The sequence below is a fragment of the Eutrema salsugineum genome, unplaced genomic scaffold (genome assembly GCF_000478725.1).
Source record: "Eutrema salsugineum unplaced genomic scaffold, Eutsalg1_0 scaffold_14, whole genome shotgun sequence".
Classification (NCBI taxonomy): domain Eukaryota; kingdom Viridiplantae; phylum Streptophyta; class Magnoliopsida; order Brassicales; family Brassicaceae; genus Eutrema; species Eutrema salsugineum.
In genome coordinates, this window is record NW_006256877.1 from 8,237,486 (window position 1) to 8,255,205 (window position 17,720).

General features: G+C 37.3%; 2 protein-coding genes and 1 non-coding gene across 4 annotated transcripts; all 3 read right to left on the reverse strand.

Moving 5' to 3' along the window:
• Window positions 1–1,163: 1,163 nt before the first annotated feature.
• Window positions 1,164–2,937, reverse strand: LOC18022709. 2 transcript variants are annotated; one of them, XM_024158907.1, is made up of 6 exons: window positions 2,858–2,937; window positions 2,647–2,765; window positions 2,446–2,513; window positions 2,131–2,358; window positions 1,519–2,036; window positions 1,164–1,421 (listed from the first exon to the last, which is right to left on the reverse strand). In XM_024158907.1, the coding sequence occupies exons 2-6, from the start codon at window positions 2,744–2,746 to the stop codon at window positions 1,304–1,306; spliced, it is 1,032 nt and encodes a 343-aa protein (XP_024014675.1). In that variant the 5' UTR covers window positions 2,747–2,765; window positions 2,858–2,937; the 3' UTR covers window positions 1,164–1,303. The 2 variants fall into 2 exon arrangements, with proteins under 2 accessions (XP_024014675.1, XP_024014676.1); XM_024158908.1 differs by having other exon boundaries at window positions 2,647–2,914.
• A 138-nt stretch (window positions 2,938–3,075) lies between these two features.
• Window positions 3,076–5,240, reverse strand: LOC18022710 (protein REVEILLE 2). Its single transcript, XM_024159007.1, is given in 7 exon segments — window positions 3,076–3,658; window positions 3,745–3,846; window positions 3,849–3,992; window positions 4,108–4,169; window positions 4,289–4,400; window positions 4,481–4,552; window positions 5,029–5,240. Coding segments are annotated over 7 exon segments (888 nt in total). The 5' UTR covers window positions 5,041–5,240; the 3' UTR covers window positions 3,076–3,274.
• Window positions 5,241–16,724: 11,484 nt separating this feature from the next.
• LOC112088683 lies at window positions 16,725–16,831 on the reverse strand. The gene has a single exon (XR_002900628.1). It is a non-coding gene; the product is annotated as a small nucleolar RNA R71 (small nucleolar RNA).
• Window positions 16,832–17,720: the final 889 nt, after the last annotated feature.

Genomic DNA, 17,720 nt, shown 5'->3' on the forward strand with positions numbered 1-17,720 from the left:
CCGTGGAGATCTCTTACCAGACTTTTCCACTTTCTTCTCTTTCCATTCAAAAAGCCTATTTTCCTTCCAGGCCCGAGCAGATCTCACTCTTCTCAGAGACTCTTGGCCCACTTTCCTAATCAAAAGTTTTTTTATATCTTTCCGATCTCCGACCTTAACGCTGTGGTTATTTTTTGAGTTGTTTTCTGATTTGAGCGTCGGAGTGCTTTCAGAAAACACATTCCCATTGTGTTTTCCAGGCCCTGACCGTTTTCTGTTTTGGAGGAGACTTGCCCCTACAAGAGAACTGAAAATCTCCTAAACACTACACAAGCACACCATTTGCATCAGAGCAAGATCGAAGATGAAAAAGGAAAATAATGAATCAGTTATTCATTAGCGAATAAGACTTATCTACGGAAAGCATTGTCAAATTCATTTTTATATCTTTGTTAGTATATGGTACATATATTTGGATATATAATAATTTGTTTCATGAAATTTCTGTATACTGATTTTGTAACTTCAATTTGATATCAATAAACATTGTTTAGGCGAAAAATAGAATTATTTAAATTTTAATTAAAACAAAAAAAGCTATTCAATTTTACGGTTTTACCAAACCAAAAACAAAATTAAAAAATGATAATCAAATGGATTTTTAGATTACACCAAAACCAAAGCAAATCACTTACACTATTTCGGTTTAGCTAGGTTTGGTTTTATCGGTTATGGATTTTTTGCCCATTCCTACTCACTATGGTGCAAAATACTGGATTGATTTACCATACTGGATTTGATTTACCCACATCAGGATGATTTGCTGTGGATTGATTTCCACGGATACATCAATTTATAAACCGGTAACTAAGGACTGATCTTACGAATGTAATCCAAACATCGACATTAGCATATCACATAGACTGATATAAGTGATATTAGCATATCGCATAGACTGATATATCATATAAGTTATATACTCAGATCGATTAATTAACTTGCTTCCTTGAAAAGAAACATCACCATCATTTGATGAATTGTCGATCTGCTGACCTGTCTGATGAACTGTCTGAAGATTTTGCTATGTATTTCCATTTTATTTGCAGAAACTTTCCTTTTCCTTTTTGTTTGTTATACAAGTCTTAAAGTAATCCACGAAGAACTTTTAAGTAAAAACAGCTCAAGATCATGTTAATAATATTTGCTACAAAAACCAGTTGTTCATACTTCACAATCCATCAAAACAAAACAAAAAGAGGCCAGATACTGATTTCTTGTTTTTTTTTTTAGTGTCTGATTTCTTATTTATAACACTGCATAATATCTAATCACTCATATATTCGAAACTCCTTCTGAAGGCCTCAAATTCCTCATCGCCGGACATGACGGAGAAGTATTCATCGTCTTCATGTGACACTCGAGCTTGCATGCTCCCCGAAAACCTGTTTAAATGACAACACAGAGAAAGAAGTTTAAGAACATATATAGTTTGTGTAGCTAAGTTTGAAACTTTTATTGTACCCCTAAATGATCACTTACGTATTTGTTTCTCCAGCCACATTGTTTCCTGTTGAGACCAACACATTATCTGTTGAACAATCCCCTGAAGATATAGCTTTACCGGTCACTTGATCCTGCTTCTTATCACCACCAACAATATCAGACTTCTCTTTTGTAATTTGCTTGGAAATGCTTTCATCCTCATTGTTGACCTCACTTATCGTAATATCCTTGTTAGCAACTGTCTCATTTGCGCTTTCCATGGGAAGAGCTTCCTCAATAATCTCAATATCCTTTTTAGCATCAGTCTCATTAGCGTTTTCCATGGGAAGAGCCTCCTCCAGAGCAGCAATGTTCTTGTTAGCATCTGTCTCATTTGCATATTCCATGGGAAGAGCCTCCTCCTGAGCAACAATGTTCTTGTTAGCATCTGTCTGATTTGCGTTTTCCATGGGAAGAGCCTCCTCCAGAGCAGTGATATTCTTGTTGGCATCCATCTCAACTGCGTTTTCCTTGGGAGGAGTCTCCTCCAGAGGAGCAGCACTGTTTACATTTCCCTGAACAAAAGAAAAAGTATTTGCATAATTAGGCATGTGCAAGAGAAGGAAACAGCTAAAGAAAGGTTCTTGAAAACATAATCACAAAAAACACCGTATCGGGAAGAGATGAATTTTGGTTCTTGAAAAGCTTGTTTTGCTTATGCCTTTGCTTTTGCTTTCTCTCCTTCCTCTTTCGATTTTCCTTCTGCTTTTTCAACTTCATCTTATCACTCAGGACATCAACATGCAAGAACCAGTCTTTATGGATGTGTTCAGAAGCCTTTGCAAAATCCAGAAAATTATCATCGGGTACAAGATAAAACCGACCGTCGCGTTTGATCTTATATTATGAAACAAGAAAAAAAAAACAGCTCCTTAGCTTTCTGCTAACAAAAACAAAACGTGTATGAACAAAACATAACCATACCTTAAACCCACAGATACTGATTTCCCCAAATTGTGGGAAAATTTGTTGGTGTTTCATGCAAAGTCTCTCTATAATCAAACCAAAACAATCATGTCATTTGTTACATCCAGAAACGATACTCATCAGAATCAAAGGAGCATATGTAGATAGAATTTAAGCAAAGAGCTAACAAAAACGATTTTGGAATTTTTGGGTCCTCACCTTTGAAATCGGGAATGGGTTCGCCGTAGTGAAAGAAAATAGCTACACGAGTGCCTAAGTTTGTCTCCAAGTAAGCCCAGCGAGTCACTGCTTCAGCCATTATTATCCTTTTGTAGACCCTGAAATATCAAACCCAACCAATTCGTGAGACAAGAAAACCTGAATCAGAGAGATAAAGGTTCAGGAGCAAAAGAAATTAGGGTTTGAATACCAGATTTCTAGAGAAAATGAGAGAAGATGAACAGTTCTGGTGTAGAATCCGAAAAGGTTTTAGGGTTTCTTAATTTGAGAGCGAAATGAAGACGAGCGCGAAGAAAAGAAGACCTCTTTCACACTCACTCTCTCTCGAACATTATTTAAGCAATTGTTTGAGTTTTTGTTTAGTTTAATAAATGGTCTTTTAGCCCAATAACCATATTGGACTCATTATGGTGCAAAATACTGAAATATATTAACCACATAAGGGTATTTGCTGCAGATTGATTTGCCACAGATACATCAATTTGTTACTGGTCACTTGAGACTAACCTAAATTCTCTGAAGAATTTGTACACAGAAGCTGAAGTTGAGATCAAAAGAGTCAAAGAGTTTCACAAACTGACTTGAAAATGGATTTACACAAAACACTTCACCACAAAGGATATGACATTTTTACTACACTGTCAATGTTTTCTTCCACCTTTATCCTCTTTTTGTAAGGCATGAACCCTTTCATATTCTTCATCTCGATCGGTTTCAACTGAGAAAACGCTGATCTCTCGCTTCTTTTGAACTCCGGTACCACCTTTCTTGTCAATTCTGTTTCAGCGTTTTCAAAAGATGAAGAAGAAGAACATTGAACAGATTGTGTTTCCAATTCTGATTTCTTCTTGATTTCCTCTGAATCATTAGAGCTTGTTGAAGAGTTGTAATCACCAACTACAAAAGTCTTTCCAAACAGCTTTAGGCTTTGTTTGGTCTCTGCTTCTGGAAACAATGATTCCTCTGTGTGAGATGATGATAACTCATTCCCCTGTCAAAACTCAATAATGTCAGAATCTCGTAACACAAAAAGACCTCATTCAAACTACCAGATTGTGTGTCTGTGTAACAACATACCGACGAATGAGGTGAATTTGAACACATTGAACCTAATCCATCTGAGCCATGGGCTGACAAAACCGATGTTGGAGATCGGTTATTCTTCATCTGAAACCAACTTAGCTCCGGGCTAGCTCAGCGTAAACCATCTCTTTTGCATCAGGAATCACTAGCTTTCTAGGGTAAGGATGCATCGGCTTTCTTTTCGGCCTTGGAGGAGGAATCTCAATAGACTTCTCAGAGCTAACACCATAATCACGAGCAACCTATTCATAAACTTGGATTAGATCTTGTTTAACTTGACAAAGGTTGAAACTTGAAACTTTTTTTTGATGTAGACCGTTCTTGGTTAACAACAGTTTGAGCAAAAGAAAAACAAACCTTAGTAAAGAACTTCTGAGCATGGCTTCGAATCTGAACAGCAGTCTTTGTTCCAACATGTTCTGTTCCATGAAAGAATCAGCAAAAGTCAGAATCTTTCACCAAAATAAAACTGCCTCATCAAACCTATTTTTAGAATGTGCATTAGAGACTCTCTAAAATCTAGAATAAGCACACACACCTTCTATTCGTCTCCAAGCTCTGCCATAGAGTTTCAAAGCTTCTACAAACTTCTCATGCTCAGCTTCTGTCCATTTCTCTCTTTGTTTAGTGATGGTATACGGCTTTCTTGTCTGGATTAAAGACAAACTATTTTAGACCTCACTTGAGATATAAACTAATCAAGAGTAAACAAGAGATCCAAGTAAGTTACCTTGAGATAAAAGGCATCTGTGGATGAAATAAGCTCATCAGAAGCTCTGTCACATAAACTCTCACAATGTTCCTATAATAAATATAACAAATACCCAAAATTTACATTAGTCTATGAATACAAATGTTGGAAACTGAATGTTCAAAGAGTCTTATAAACTAATTAATACGAAACTAGAAGAGTTTAGACCATCAGTGATTAGAGATTTGAGACTTTGCTCTTACCTAGTTCTCAATACACATTAAGTAGTAGTAATCTCTTTAACACACAACCGACCATAATATCCCACAAATCGCCTGGTCTATAACACAATTTAACCTGCGCCAATCGAATATTCTTCAGTTCCAAAATTCTCTCGGACATAGACAAATACAAGTTGTTTAAAACTTGAATTTGTAATACCTAACATACCTCTTGGATTCTTGCCTAATTTTTTAGGTTTAATCTGTCTAAATACCATAACCTCTGTCCAATTAACATGACAATAGTAACAGAACCAAAGATGATGCGGATTATATTAAAGATTAAAAAGAATAAAGATATTAAACCTGCATAGCCATGGTTGGAGAAGAAGAAGAAGCAGACTTGACTTTTTTCACCTCGAACCCAACCGTTTGTGGGTTTTCTCCGTTATTTAACACAATTCTATAGCCGGAACCGAACTTAATTAAACCGGAAAACAGCTAAATCTGAAAACGAAGAAGAAGAAGAGAAAAGAGAAACTCTTTAAAGATAGGTGAGAGAAATGAGAGAGTAGTTTAGGAAAAGAGCAGAGTCAAGGTTACTTTAAAAGAGCAAAGAGAAGATAAGCCACGTCAGCATAAGGTTATTTTAATTTTTTTATTTTTATTTTTTTTCGTGAAGAAAAAGCGAGATGAGTCGAGAACTCTGTTGTATCATGTGGCTCAGGTTAAAAGATGCAAATGACACGTGGAGGATGTCTTCTCATCTTCTTCGCTTTCGCTTTTGTCTTTGCAGAGAAGATATTATCTGTTTTTTTTGTTAAAATCTTGTCGGAGATTTTATAATAATTTTATATTTCTTCCCACTATAGAAAGTTTGCCAAACGCGAGTGGCGAGCGCGTGCTTGTTTGAAACAACGTTGTGAACATACTTCAACTCAATTACTGTTTGATTTTATATTTAATCAAGTGGACAGGAAAATTTGGTTTATTTAGGTGTACAAGTAAGGTTTGGATTCGGAAATTAGTAATTTCTTTTTACAACATTTCGTTAATTTGAATATTTTTGCTTTTAAGATGATTAAATAATACTATTATTTTCATATTTTACATCAACAAAAATATTTAATGTACTAATATTATTAACTTAATTAGTAATAATTAAATAATAGTGATTATTCGCACCATGTGCAGAATAAATATTAACCATAATTTCTTTATTGAAATAAATAAATATTATATTTATAAATATAATTATAAAAATATTAATTGATATTTACAATTACATAATTAACACATATATTTATAATTATAAATATCAACTAACATTTTCGTAGTTGTATTTATATATATTATAATTAAAAATATATGTGATAATTATATAATTATAAATAATAATTAAAGTTATACTATTTATTTTTTAATACAATTACATTAATGCTAGATAATTACTGGTTTTATAATTAATTTTAATAGTATTTTTATATGAATGAAATTGCATATTAAATATAATAAATTGGACTAATATGTTCTATCTAACCGGCCTAATATCAGACTAAGATATTTTACTTTGATATAAAAAGAAAATTTAAATTATAATATGTATGAAAGATTTTAAATTTTTTTATTATTAAATAGATAATATGATTATTTTCTAAACAAAATTAAGACTAAAAAGAAGAGATAAGAAATATAATGTTTAGTTATATAAGTAATATTATGGATAATATTTTTTATAAATACGATGATAAGAAATAGAAAAAGAAAAAATATATTTGTAAATTAAATGTTTGAGTATTAAATATATAGTTGATATAAACTAATCTCTAACCAAATTAATGTTAATGGCATATGATGTAATTTATCTAGTAAGTTGAACCTAATTTAAAAAAAAACTCTGAAATGCTTTCTAAAATTGATACCTCAGCATGACAAAGTTGTTAATAATGCATGATATAAAAATTATTTTTAAATGTACTTCTCAAATAATAATAGAAGATTGGACATATATGTGATTATGTTGTACAGTTTAACAAACAACATTTCTGCAACGCTGTTTTTTCTACTACATTCAGATCTTCCACATGTATTATATTTATAATATACAATTATCTCCATAAATATATGGTGCATGATTGGCAATTTATTAGCGAATTATGCAATTCTTTTTTTATTATTGGTGGATGCCGCCAACTGTTAATACCGAGTATCACACAAAAGGATTAAGAAATTTTACTGATTGTCTAGATGTGTTTTGTGAAGGCTGTCTATGTACTCTAATATAGGGATCAAACTAGTTCATATTACAAAGAGAAATAGACAAGCTAAGAAATAAGAAGAAGATGTATTCTAGGTCTTTTGTAGAGTTGTACATGAATCTTGAATAAATGAGATGCTCTCTATTCATAGATGTTGAAGTCGGTTGATTTTTCTTTTCCTTCTTGACTTAATATTGGAGATTTCTTTATTTCTGTAGAAGATAAGAGTGACTTCCTTTATTCTTGAAAAATTTATTTTTCGGGAATATATTTCATTTTTCTAAATAAGATTAGGAGATCTTTCGTGAAGTCTGGATGTTAATGCTGACATCGTAAGTCGGGCTTAATAGGCCTGAAGGCCGTTAGTGGGTCGAATGTTCTTCGGATATAAACTATCGTAAACCGGGATCACTAAGGGTGTGGAGTACACCATCGCCAAGTCACTTTTAAAACAAATCTGGTATTTTAGTTGCATAATTGTATACTACAATATCATCTCCTTTAAATTGGAGCATGTTCAAGTAAACAAGAAAAGTAGCAAGTCTGTTTTTCCTTGAGAATTTCATGCAGTGCCAAGACTCCAATTGATCGTCCATGCCTTATGTTTGGTGTTTGTTGCAGCAATTTTTATTGCAGTTTGAGGGAAAACTGGGTCTTTAATCAATTGATTATTATTATTTTTCTATTATTTTGAGATTCATTTCTTTATTTTATTATATGTTTTACTGAATAATTCTAATTTGAATAAGTATTATATTTCAATTTAAAAATCTGTAATTTTTAAATAACAATTAGATTTTAACAACACAAGTCTCACAGCCAAAAACTTACAGTCAAAGTTTTTACCAAACGGTTTTTTCATCTTTCTGTAGTTTTATCGATGAAATTGTGTGGATATTTGACAGACAGAGAGATATATTTTTAGTATATTGGCAGGATTGTATTTTTAATTGTTGATCAATAAAGAAGAAAGTTCTTGACAAAATAGCCTTCCTAGGTGGTACAAGAGGACATTTTCGATTAGAATCAAGAGCGACTCATACGGAGGTATATAATATATATATATATATATATTATTTTGTTTTCTTTCTATCAAAAATACTCTTGAAACCTCTATATTCTCACCTATTGACATGGAATCTCTAACCCAAACTCAGAAGATAAATTTCTTCTTCTTACTTTTACAACAAATATTGTAACAGACCCAAATTCCAGGCCTAGTAGGAGGCCCAACAGCCACCTCGCTCCAGCAACCCTAACTCTTCTCTCCCTATAAATAGAGAGTCTTCCTCTCACTTTTCCCTCATCCTCATTTGCAGCCACCCAGAGAAAGAGAGGAGAGAAAGAGAGAGAGAGAGAGAGAGAGAGAGAGAGAGAGAGAGAGAGAGAGAGAGAGAGAGAGAGAGAGAGAAAGAAAGAAAGAGAGAGAGTTCTGAGAGTGAGATTACCTCTGCTCTCAGCCTCTGCTGCTGTCGGCCGCCAGAGAGAGAAGAAGTTGCCATGAATCCTAGCCTTCTCGTCGACTCCTTGATTCATTCTTCATGCACTCTCCTTGATCCAGATCTGCAAAACTGTCAAGGTGAGGATTAGATCTAGACTTTTAGTACTTTATTTATTTTTCTTTGTCTTTGATGTGTTGAGTCTAGATCTACTCAGGTTGCTTCGTGTTAGACACGAATATGATTGATGCATATAGATCTAAGCATAAGAATGTTGAATTGAATTAAGGAAACATTAGATGAAGCACCAGCATACTTGTTTGTTCATCTCGTTTGACTGACTAATGATTGTAAAGTAGTTAGAACGAGGTGATTGACCTGTGAACGGACACAACAGTTCGGTTGTTGTATGCTGTGGGTCATACCTCGAAGAAATGATGATTTTCAGCGTTTGGTGGTTGAGGCAAACCACACAAACTTTCTTTGTGAACAAAGTATTTGCCATGCCTCGTAGCATGATGATGTGTTTGCCATGCCTCATAGCATGGTGAGAGTTTGCCATGCCTTGTAGCATGATGAGAGTTTGCCATGCCTCGTAGCATGATGATCCCGTGCATGTGTATTGCTTGTGTGCTTGTAGAGCAATGCTTATTGCTTGTATAGTTTTAGGCTTGACATATTGGAAATAAAAGGATAAATATAGTGGAAGTGTGAGTATAGTCCTCACTGAGTAATCTCCCAATTGCTCACCTCTCATTTTTTTTTTCAGGTAGGTATGAAGATTACGATCTCAAAGGATACGAGGAGTAGTCCAAAGTGGTGTGATGTTTGGGAGGGTTTTCTTTAGTTTTATTTGAATCTCAGTTACTCCTTTTAAAGACTTTTTATGCATTTACTTTGGTTTTATTTTCAGATTAAATTATGGATTTTAATTGCAAAACTTTGAATTTGTTAATGGAATAAGAGTATTATTCAGAAATGTGGTTATTTTATTCAATAAATGTAGTTAACCGATTTGAAATCGAAGGTGACAGTTCAGTTTGTCTGGTAGATGGATTGATCTGTTACAAAGTGGTATCAGAACTTAAGTTCGAGTTAAGAGAAAAAGTAACTCTATGACTAACGTTTAAAAAGAAAAAAGTTTTCTGATTTTTGGATTTATCTTTTTTTTGGGATTTTTTTTAAGTACTATAAAACCACCACCTAGAATGCTTTTCTCGTTATGTGTTGATTTTATTTTCAGGAAAATCAGTTTTTACAGGACCAGGCTGACTTGCTTGCTGATTCTCTTATTCTTTTATTTCAGATGTCTCCGATAGCCATAAATGCTCCAGTCGCCCCACTAGTGAATGAGCATGAAATCAATTCCACTGAGGGAAGTGTGAATGAGAGTGGGAACAATCTGCAAGTTCCGGTGGATGGAAACCACAATGGAGTGAACCATGCTCAGGTGACAGCTGAAGCTCATGCTGCATTGTTGGAGGAGTTGCATCATTACTAGGAAAAGTTTGGTAACTTGCAAAATAAGCCTGACCTGGCACTGGATGTTCAACAACAGAATGTGCCGCCCCCTGCGCCTGCTCAGTATCCATTTGTGCCACCTGTAGTGCATGCTCAGCAGCCCTTTGTGCCACCACCAGTGAATGTGCAGCAACTATATGCACCTTCGCCGCTTCATCAGCAGTTTGTGTCACCACCGCCTCTGGTGCAGCCTAATGCATTTGGATTCACGTATTACGAGGCAATGAGGCACCTGAAGGACATGAATATATAATCATTTAGAGGAAAATCTGACCCTGTCACTGCTGACAATTGGAAGACAGAGTTGGAAAGGAATTTTGAGTCCATGAGATGCCCAGAAGGTTATCGAAGGGAGTTAGCAGTTCAGTACATGAGGGACGAGACACTGATTTAGGGGGAAGGTGTGGTAGAAGGAGTCTGTGGATGCTATGAGCTGATATGTGATGACTTCAAGGATGAGCTTTCTCGTGAGTATTTTCCACCAGAGACAATGGAAAGGGTTTTTGAGGATTTGCGCCAAGGGAACTTCAGTGTGAGAGAGTACAAGGAGGAATTCAACAGGTTAAGGAGATTCTCCATGAAGAGTTTCATGCATGATTTGGTTCGTACCTTCATGAAATGTTTGAGATTGGAGCTGAAAAAGCGTCTGATTAAAACTCCAGTATTGGTACTTCCAAGGACATAAATACCATACGAGGTCAACACCGATGCCTGTAAAATGAGTATAGGTGGTGTGCTTATGTAGGAAGGAAAAGTCATAGCATATGCCTCGAGACAGTGGTGTGCTTATGTAGGAAGGGAATGAGTATAGGTGGTATGCTTATGTAGGAAGGGAAATTCATAGCATATGCCTCGAGACAGTTGTGGAAGCACAAACTGAACTACCCCACTCATGATTTGGAGTTAGCAGCAGTTGTGTTTGCTTTGAAAATATGGCGTGCTTATTTGTACATGGAGAAGGTAAAAATATACACGGATCACCAGAATTTGAAACATGTGTTCACCCAAAGTGATTTGAATTTGAGGCAGCAAAGATGGATGGAATTGTTGGGCAGATTTTTTTTTTAACACTGACCTACTATTCTATTACAAATTATGAGAACTATTATATCGAAAATTCTACAACGGACAAGTCTCTCGCCTGCAAACACACCAAACGGATCTCCATGCACCACGTTGAAAACCTACTGTAAGTTTATCTCTATTAATCTGCAAATTAATAATAAATCGCATTTTCCGGGACTTGAAACCCAGATCTCTTGGTGTAGAAGCATTAATGAACCCATTAACCAGTAGGCAGATTATGATTTGGATATTGTTGATGTGGTGCAGTGGCAACTACAAGTTTTACCCTAAACAAGCTGCAAGTACACAACAAACGCAGTAGTACTTAAGGATCAAATCCACATAGATTTATGTGTTAAGGACTCCTAACTGATACTAAAGATAACTGTAGACCTAATCAGATTTAAAAAGGGATTTTGGTTGTCACTAATTCTAATAAACTAAGCAAGAAATAAAAACTTTGAAATAAATCAGTTGAAAAATAATATAAAAACAGTGCTGAGCTTAGGGTTTATCTCTAGGGTTCATGATCTATAACATAAGAAATCTAGATAAAGAGTTTTTATGACTCTAGAACTAGAATAGACACTAATAAGATTAGCCAATTCTCGTCACCCTGATCATCTAATCACTCTAACTCGACATGTAGATTTCGTCTCTTGCCGCGAAAGAGATCATACAATCTTGATTGGAATTTATTTCGGCTCACACCCCCTCCGTAGGTAGCTTTTGTCTCCTACGATGATTACATCCATAAGATTCAGTTCAGACAATCTGATACATCACTCTTGTGGCTCTGATTCAACCTTAGATCGGACACTGGGTGATCAATCCAGCATACAACATTAAAAAGGGGATGAATGGGAGAGTCATGTAAAAATAAAAATCTTTAGTCTAAGAAAACTTAGATGTCATCGATCATGGGATCCCTCTCGATGGTCTCTTTACCCAACAAGGTAACTACTCAGACATAGCTGAGCTTAACATCATCATTGGTTTAAAAACAAAAGCAGTAAAGAAAAGAGATAGAGGATGAAGAAAAGCTTATCTTATTGATGACAGGTTTTGGCGAGAAAGCCTTCTACAAAATCACAAAAGTAAAACCTAAAACTAAAAATGAAGTACTTTCTCTAAAGCATGAAAGAAGCCTAGTTACAAAAGACCTAAAAACAATGTATTTATAGTGTTTCTCTTCTTTTAGGCGTCTGGTTTTTTGTAAAATGAGTGCAGGAAATGACTTCTACCTTGATTAGGCTTCTGAGCCTCGGAAGTAAGTCCACCACAGGTGAGAGAGGCTGGGCCGCGGTGCAAGATGATTTGGCCGCGGTGAGAGCTACTACACCTTTCCGAACTGTGTTAATTTGCCTTAAGTGCATTGATAACCGTTGGATTTCATTGATTACAAGTGCATTGGAAAGCTAGTTGTCTCCTTAATAATGTCTCCAAATTTACGGATGATTAGACGGTGAGAAGGTTTTCATTGGTTGTCAACCTTCTGACGGTCTGAATTTTTCCAAAAATGTATTTTTTCTCCAAAATGCACTCCAAAAGTCCAAGTTTCCTGAAAAGTCTTTTAAAACTCCAAAACATGGAAATCACTTATAAAACATTGAAAACTGAGTGGAAAAACATGCATAAGACATTAAAAGTGTTCCATAAAAATGGTAAAATTACGGTGTTTATCAATTGCTTACCGTTCGGGAAAGGGTAATCAAGTGGCAGACGCTTTGAGTCGATGCAGAAGCGATGTTGCTAAGGAAAAAGAAATGGAGAATCTAACCACGACATTAGCGAGTCTTCAGTTGTGTGTGATGGAAGTGGAAGAAAATTTCATGGGTCTAGAAGCATTGAAAAATATGGATCAACTATGGAAAATTTTCTAGGAGCAGAAAAATGATGATGCTTTAAAGGAAATTGTCGAAAAGAAGATGGTCGGGTACCACACAACAGATAGTTGAGCTTATATGTATAAGAATCAAATTTGTTTTCAGAACGAGGGATTTAGGAAAGAGGTGTGGAATCAGGCGCATAATTCAAAATTCTCTATTCATCCAGGACACACCAAGATGTATCACGATTTGAGGAGGTATTACCATTAGAGAGGAATGAGAAGGGACATTGTAGAATGCAACTCGCAGTGTGCAATGTGTAATCAGATAAAAGCGGAGCGCATGGCACCCAATGGATTACTTCAGAGTTTATTGTTACTAGAATAGAAATAGGACATGGTAACCATGGACTTTTGTGACGGGTTTACCACTGGATGAGAAAAACGTAATTTGAGTAATTTTGGACCGTCTCACTAAATCTGCTCATTTCGTGCCAATACGAAAAGCTGATGGAGCAGAGAAATTGGCGCAAAAATATTTGGACGTGATTGTGAGATTAAATGGAGTTCTGGTCAGTATTGTATCTGATAGGGATGAGAAATTCACGGCTGCGTTTTGGAAGCGCTGGAGACAAAATTACACATGAGTATGGCTTATCATCTCCAAACCAATGGTCAATCAGAAATGACGATTTGGACTCTGGAGGACTTATTGAGATCTTGTATTCTGGACTGGAAAAGAAATTGGGGAAAGTATCTTCCATCGGCAGAATTCTCCTACAATAACAGTTATTATTCTAGCATCAGAATGGCTTTGACGAAGCACTGTATGGAAAACTGTGCCGTACACCTCTCTGTTGGATAAGTGTAGGTGAAATGAGAAAAATGGATCCCAAATTGGTAAAAGATGTCGCTGAGCAAGTGGAATTGCTTAAGTCAAGATTGAAAGTGGCTCATAAAGTTATGCATTTTAAGTGGGAGATGCCGCCAGAAAGAATTTTTATTTGAAGTGGGAGATGAAGTGTACCTGAAAGTGAGAGCTTTCAGAGAAAATGAGAGGCACCAGAAGCTGAAAAATCTAAAGCCGAGGTATATGAGGCCATATCCTATAGTCAAAAGAATTGGTGAAGTAGCATATCGTTTGCAGCTGCCTCAAGAGTTATCTGAACTTCATGATGTGTTCCACATTTTTCTACAAAGGAAAGTAGTAAGGGAACCATAGTTCATTTGCCTAACCTGCTAATCGACCTGGAAGGGAATCTGATAGTTCTGACTAAGCCATCTGAGATTTTGGAATTCGGAGAGAATAAGGTTGATGGTAAGAAGACCAAGATGGTAAAAGTCAGGTGGGAAAGAGATGGCATTCATAAGGAAACATGGGAACTGGAACAACATATGAGAAGTGAGTACCCTGAACTCTTTCTAGTCGGAAAGGAAACAGATGAGGAGAGAGTTTATTTGAGGATGAAATCTTTTCATCGGGCGAAGAGTTGTAACAGACCTAATTTCCAGGCCTAGCAGGAGGCCCAATAGACGACCCGCTCCAGCAACCCTAGCTCCTCTCTCCCTATTAATAGAGAGTATTCCACTCACTTTTTCCCTCATCCTCATTTGCAGCCACCCAGAGAAAAAAAAGAGAGAGAGAGTTTTGAGAGAGAGAGGGAGAGAGAGATTCCCTCTGATCCCAGCTGCTGCTGCCGTCGACGAGCTGCCAATAGCTGTTACCAGCTGCTGCAGGCGATCCACCGCCAGCCGCTGCAGGCGATCCACCGCCAGCCGCTGCAGGCGATCCACCGCCAGCCGCTGCAGGCGATCCACCGCCAGCCGCTGCAGGCGATCCACCGCCAGCCGCTGCTGCCAGTCACCGTCGTTGCACCGATGATCACCGCCGTCCGCCGCTGGAGAGAGAAAAAGTTGCTGAGAATCCCAGCCTTCTCGTCGACCCCTTGATTCCTTCGTCCTACGCTCTCCTTTATCCAGATCTAGATCTGCAAAACTATCAAGGTGGGATTAAATCTAGGCTTTTAGTACTTTATTAATTTGTCTTTGATGTGTTGAGTCTAGATCTACTTAGGTTGCTGATGAGTGGAGATTTTGACTCATTCTAACTTGTGTTTACTGATTGTTTTAGGAGTTTTTGGAGTCTTTTCAGGAAGTTTCAGGTGACTTAGAGGCCTTATCAGAGGATTGGAATGTTTAGGAGGCATTGGAGCAAAAAGAAATGAATTTGAGCAATAAGGAGCTATTTCATTCGCTTTTGGAGAAATCATCCGCGGAGCACCTGCTCTCGGTTTGGACCCTTCGTGGAGCACCTGCTCCAGACGGGAGAAAAATAAGGAAATCGACTTTTACCTAATTTTAGGAGGAGAAAGAGAATAAAAAAGTCCACAGCCGCCTGTGTTTTATAATCACGTTTTTCTACAGACTTTTTACGCTTTCTTTTACAATTTCCTGAACCACAGAGTTTTTACTTGTAAGCTTTTGAGAGAAGAAATCTGCTACACTTTGAGAAGAATTCTGAACCCTATTATCTCTTCTGCGATTTTAATCTATGAATTTCTTTTCATCTGTTGCTGTGTTTCTTTTCTCCATGTCTGAGTAGATCTCTTAGCTAGATTAAAGCGTTCAAAGGATTTCATGAGTTAAGGGATTAGATGCAAATAGGGCTTGATATCTATTGTCTTCACCATTGTTAGACTTAATGCTTAGGTTGAATTGATCACTCAATCTACGATTTTAGGTTAATCTATTCATCAAAAGTGTAATAGGTTGCTAGAATAAACATTGGTGAGTGATTTGTCCTTAGCCAACGACAGTTGAAGTTAAGGCAAATCGTGAACAGATCAAACCTGCTAGCTAACGCTTGTCTGCAATTTTTTAGGTTCAAACGACAGTTTAGGATTTAGGTTGTTAGACAAAGTTATCGAGATCACGACAGTGGATCGATAAGCTTTTCTGTTTGAGTTCGAGACTTGCGTTACACTTGTGCCCTGAATAGTCATCTGACTCTTATCTCTGAAATTCCTGCGAATTGCTTTGGTCTAGTGCTTGTTTTAATTTGAATTTAAATCGTTGTTTGCCATTCTGTTTACTTTTTAGTTTTCGAAACAAACCATCTTTCGTCTTAGCTTTAATTCAATCCTCGCAAAGTCATAGAGTAACACTGGTCCTCTGGATTCCGAATCCTTTATATACAACTACATCACTGTTCTATTGCAGTAGAAACTATGAGTACATCCAGTGTGAATCAAATTTTGGCGCCGTTGCGACGGGGACCAATTCGTTACCTTTGATTTTTGGTTTGAAATTCAGACTAAGGCTTTACTAATTTTTCTCTCTTGTTCTCTTGTTTGCGTGTGTTTCAGGTGTATGTCAAACATATCCACAAGGAGCAACTGCACCGATCTTGTTTCTTTGTCGAACACCGAGCTAGCAAGAGTCGAGCGAGAAAACAGACGTCAAAGGCCTATTCAAGCCAACATGGGCGATCAAGGCAACAATGACAACATGGCTGTCGAGCTACAACAGCTTCGACAGCAATTGGAGCAGCTGCAAAAGGCGCAGCAAGACAGGGAGCAGCCACAGCCTGCTATTGGAGACAAGGACAGTCCGCATGCTTACTATCACAACAGGGCTGCGATTGCTCCTCCAACCATTCAGAAGCAAGACTTTGAGATCAAACCTCAGCTGATCTCATTGGTGAAGCAGCACCTCTTTCATGGGCTTCCTGCTGAGATTCCGATGGACCACATCAAAAATTTTGAGGAGATTTGCAGCACGTCTGGATCAAATGGGATACCAGCCAATTTCTTGAAGTGCAAGCTTTTTCCATTCTCACTTGCGGACAAAGCTTTGCGCTGGCTGAAGTCATTACCACCTGGGTCATTGACTACATGGGAAGAGTGCAGATCAGCATTTTTGGACCATTTCTACACTAAGGCCAAAACTGCAGCTCTGAAGAACAAGATCTCGTCGTTTAAACAGCAACCTGGTGAAGCTTTCTGCGAAGCTTGGGAGAGGTACAAGGAGTACCGAAGAGAGTGCCCTCACCATGGGTTCTCTGATGAGCAGATTCTGTTAACCTTTTATGATGGTGTCAACTGGGATTACAGGAATGCTTTGAATGCAGCTAGCAATGGCGATTTCATGACTAAGTCCAAAGAAGCTGCTTATGAGTTGATTGAGAACTTAGCTGCAAGCTCCAGCAACAAATCCCAAGAGTATGACAGGTCTAGCAAATCAGTTCATAGTGTGGAGTTGAGCAAAATCGATGAGCTTACAGCAAAGGTGAATCTGCTGTTGAGAGAGAACCAGAGATCTGTGCATTTTGCTGATGAGGTTGGTGATGCACCCGAATTTATCCTACAGAAGCAACAATGTTGAGAACCCTCAGGATCAGGTCTATCCGCAGCAAGGAGTGCAGAATCAGTCAGGATTTCAGAAGAACTTCTCCAGCAACTTCCAAGGAAAGCAGTTCATCACCAATCAGAGTCGATTTCAAGGTGGAAATCAGCAGAAGTTGCCTTTCACAAGTCTACAGCCTTCTTCGAGTTCCTCAAATAACTCGCAGGATGAGCTGAAAAACTTGATGCAACAGCTGCTGGTTAATCAGCAAAAGTCTTCCATGGAGATTAATGCCAAAGTGGACACCATGTACAATGATTTGAATGGCAAGTATGAGGCTGTGTGGACTCATGTGAAGAAGCTGGATGTTCAGGTAGCTCAGACTGCAGAAGCTGTGAAGAGATCACCTGGAACTCTCCCTGGAAAAGGTGAAAACCCCAGGAATGAGTTTGTGAATGCTATTGAGCTTAGAAGTGGGAAGACTCTACATGCTGCACCAACAAGCTCTGTCTCAGAAAAGAGGAAGGAAAAGGACGTGGAGCACCTGCTCCAAGAAGAGGAACCAGCTCATGACGTAAAAAAGACGAAGGAGCACTCTTCCTC

Coding starts and splice junctions, on each gene's coding strand:
- LOC18022709 (XM_024158907.1), bottom strand. CDS start 2,746: ATGGCTGAAGCAGTGACTCGCTGGGCTTACTTGGAGACAAACTTAGGC. Junction 2,359..2,445: donor TCAGTATCTGTGGGTTTAAG/GTATGGTTATGT, acceptor TCATAATATAAG/ATCAAACGCGACGGTCGGTT. Junction 2,037..2,130: donor ATTCATCTCTTCCCGATACG/GTGTTTTTTGTG, acceptor TCTTTTGTTCAG/GGAAATGTAAACAGTGCTGC.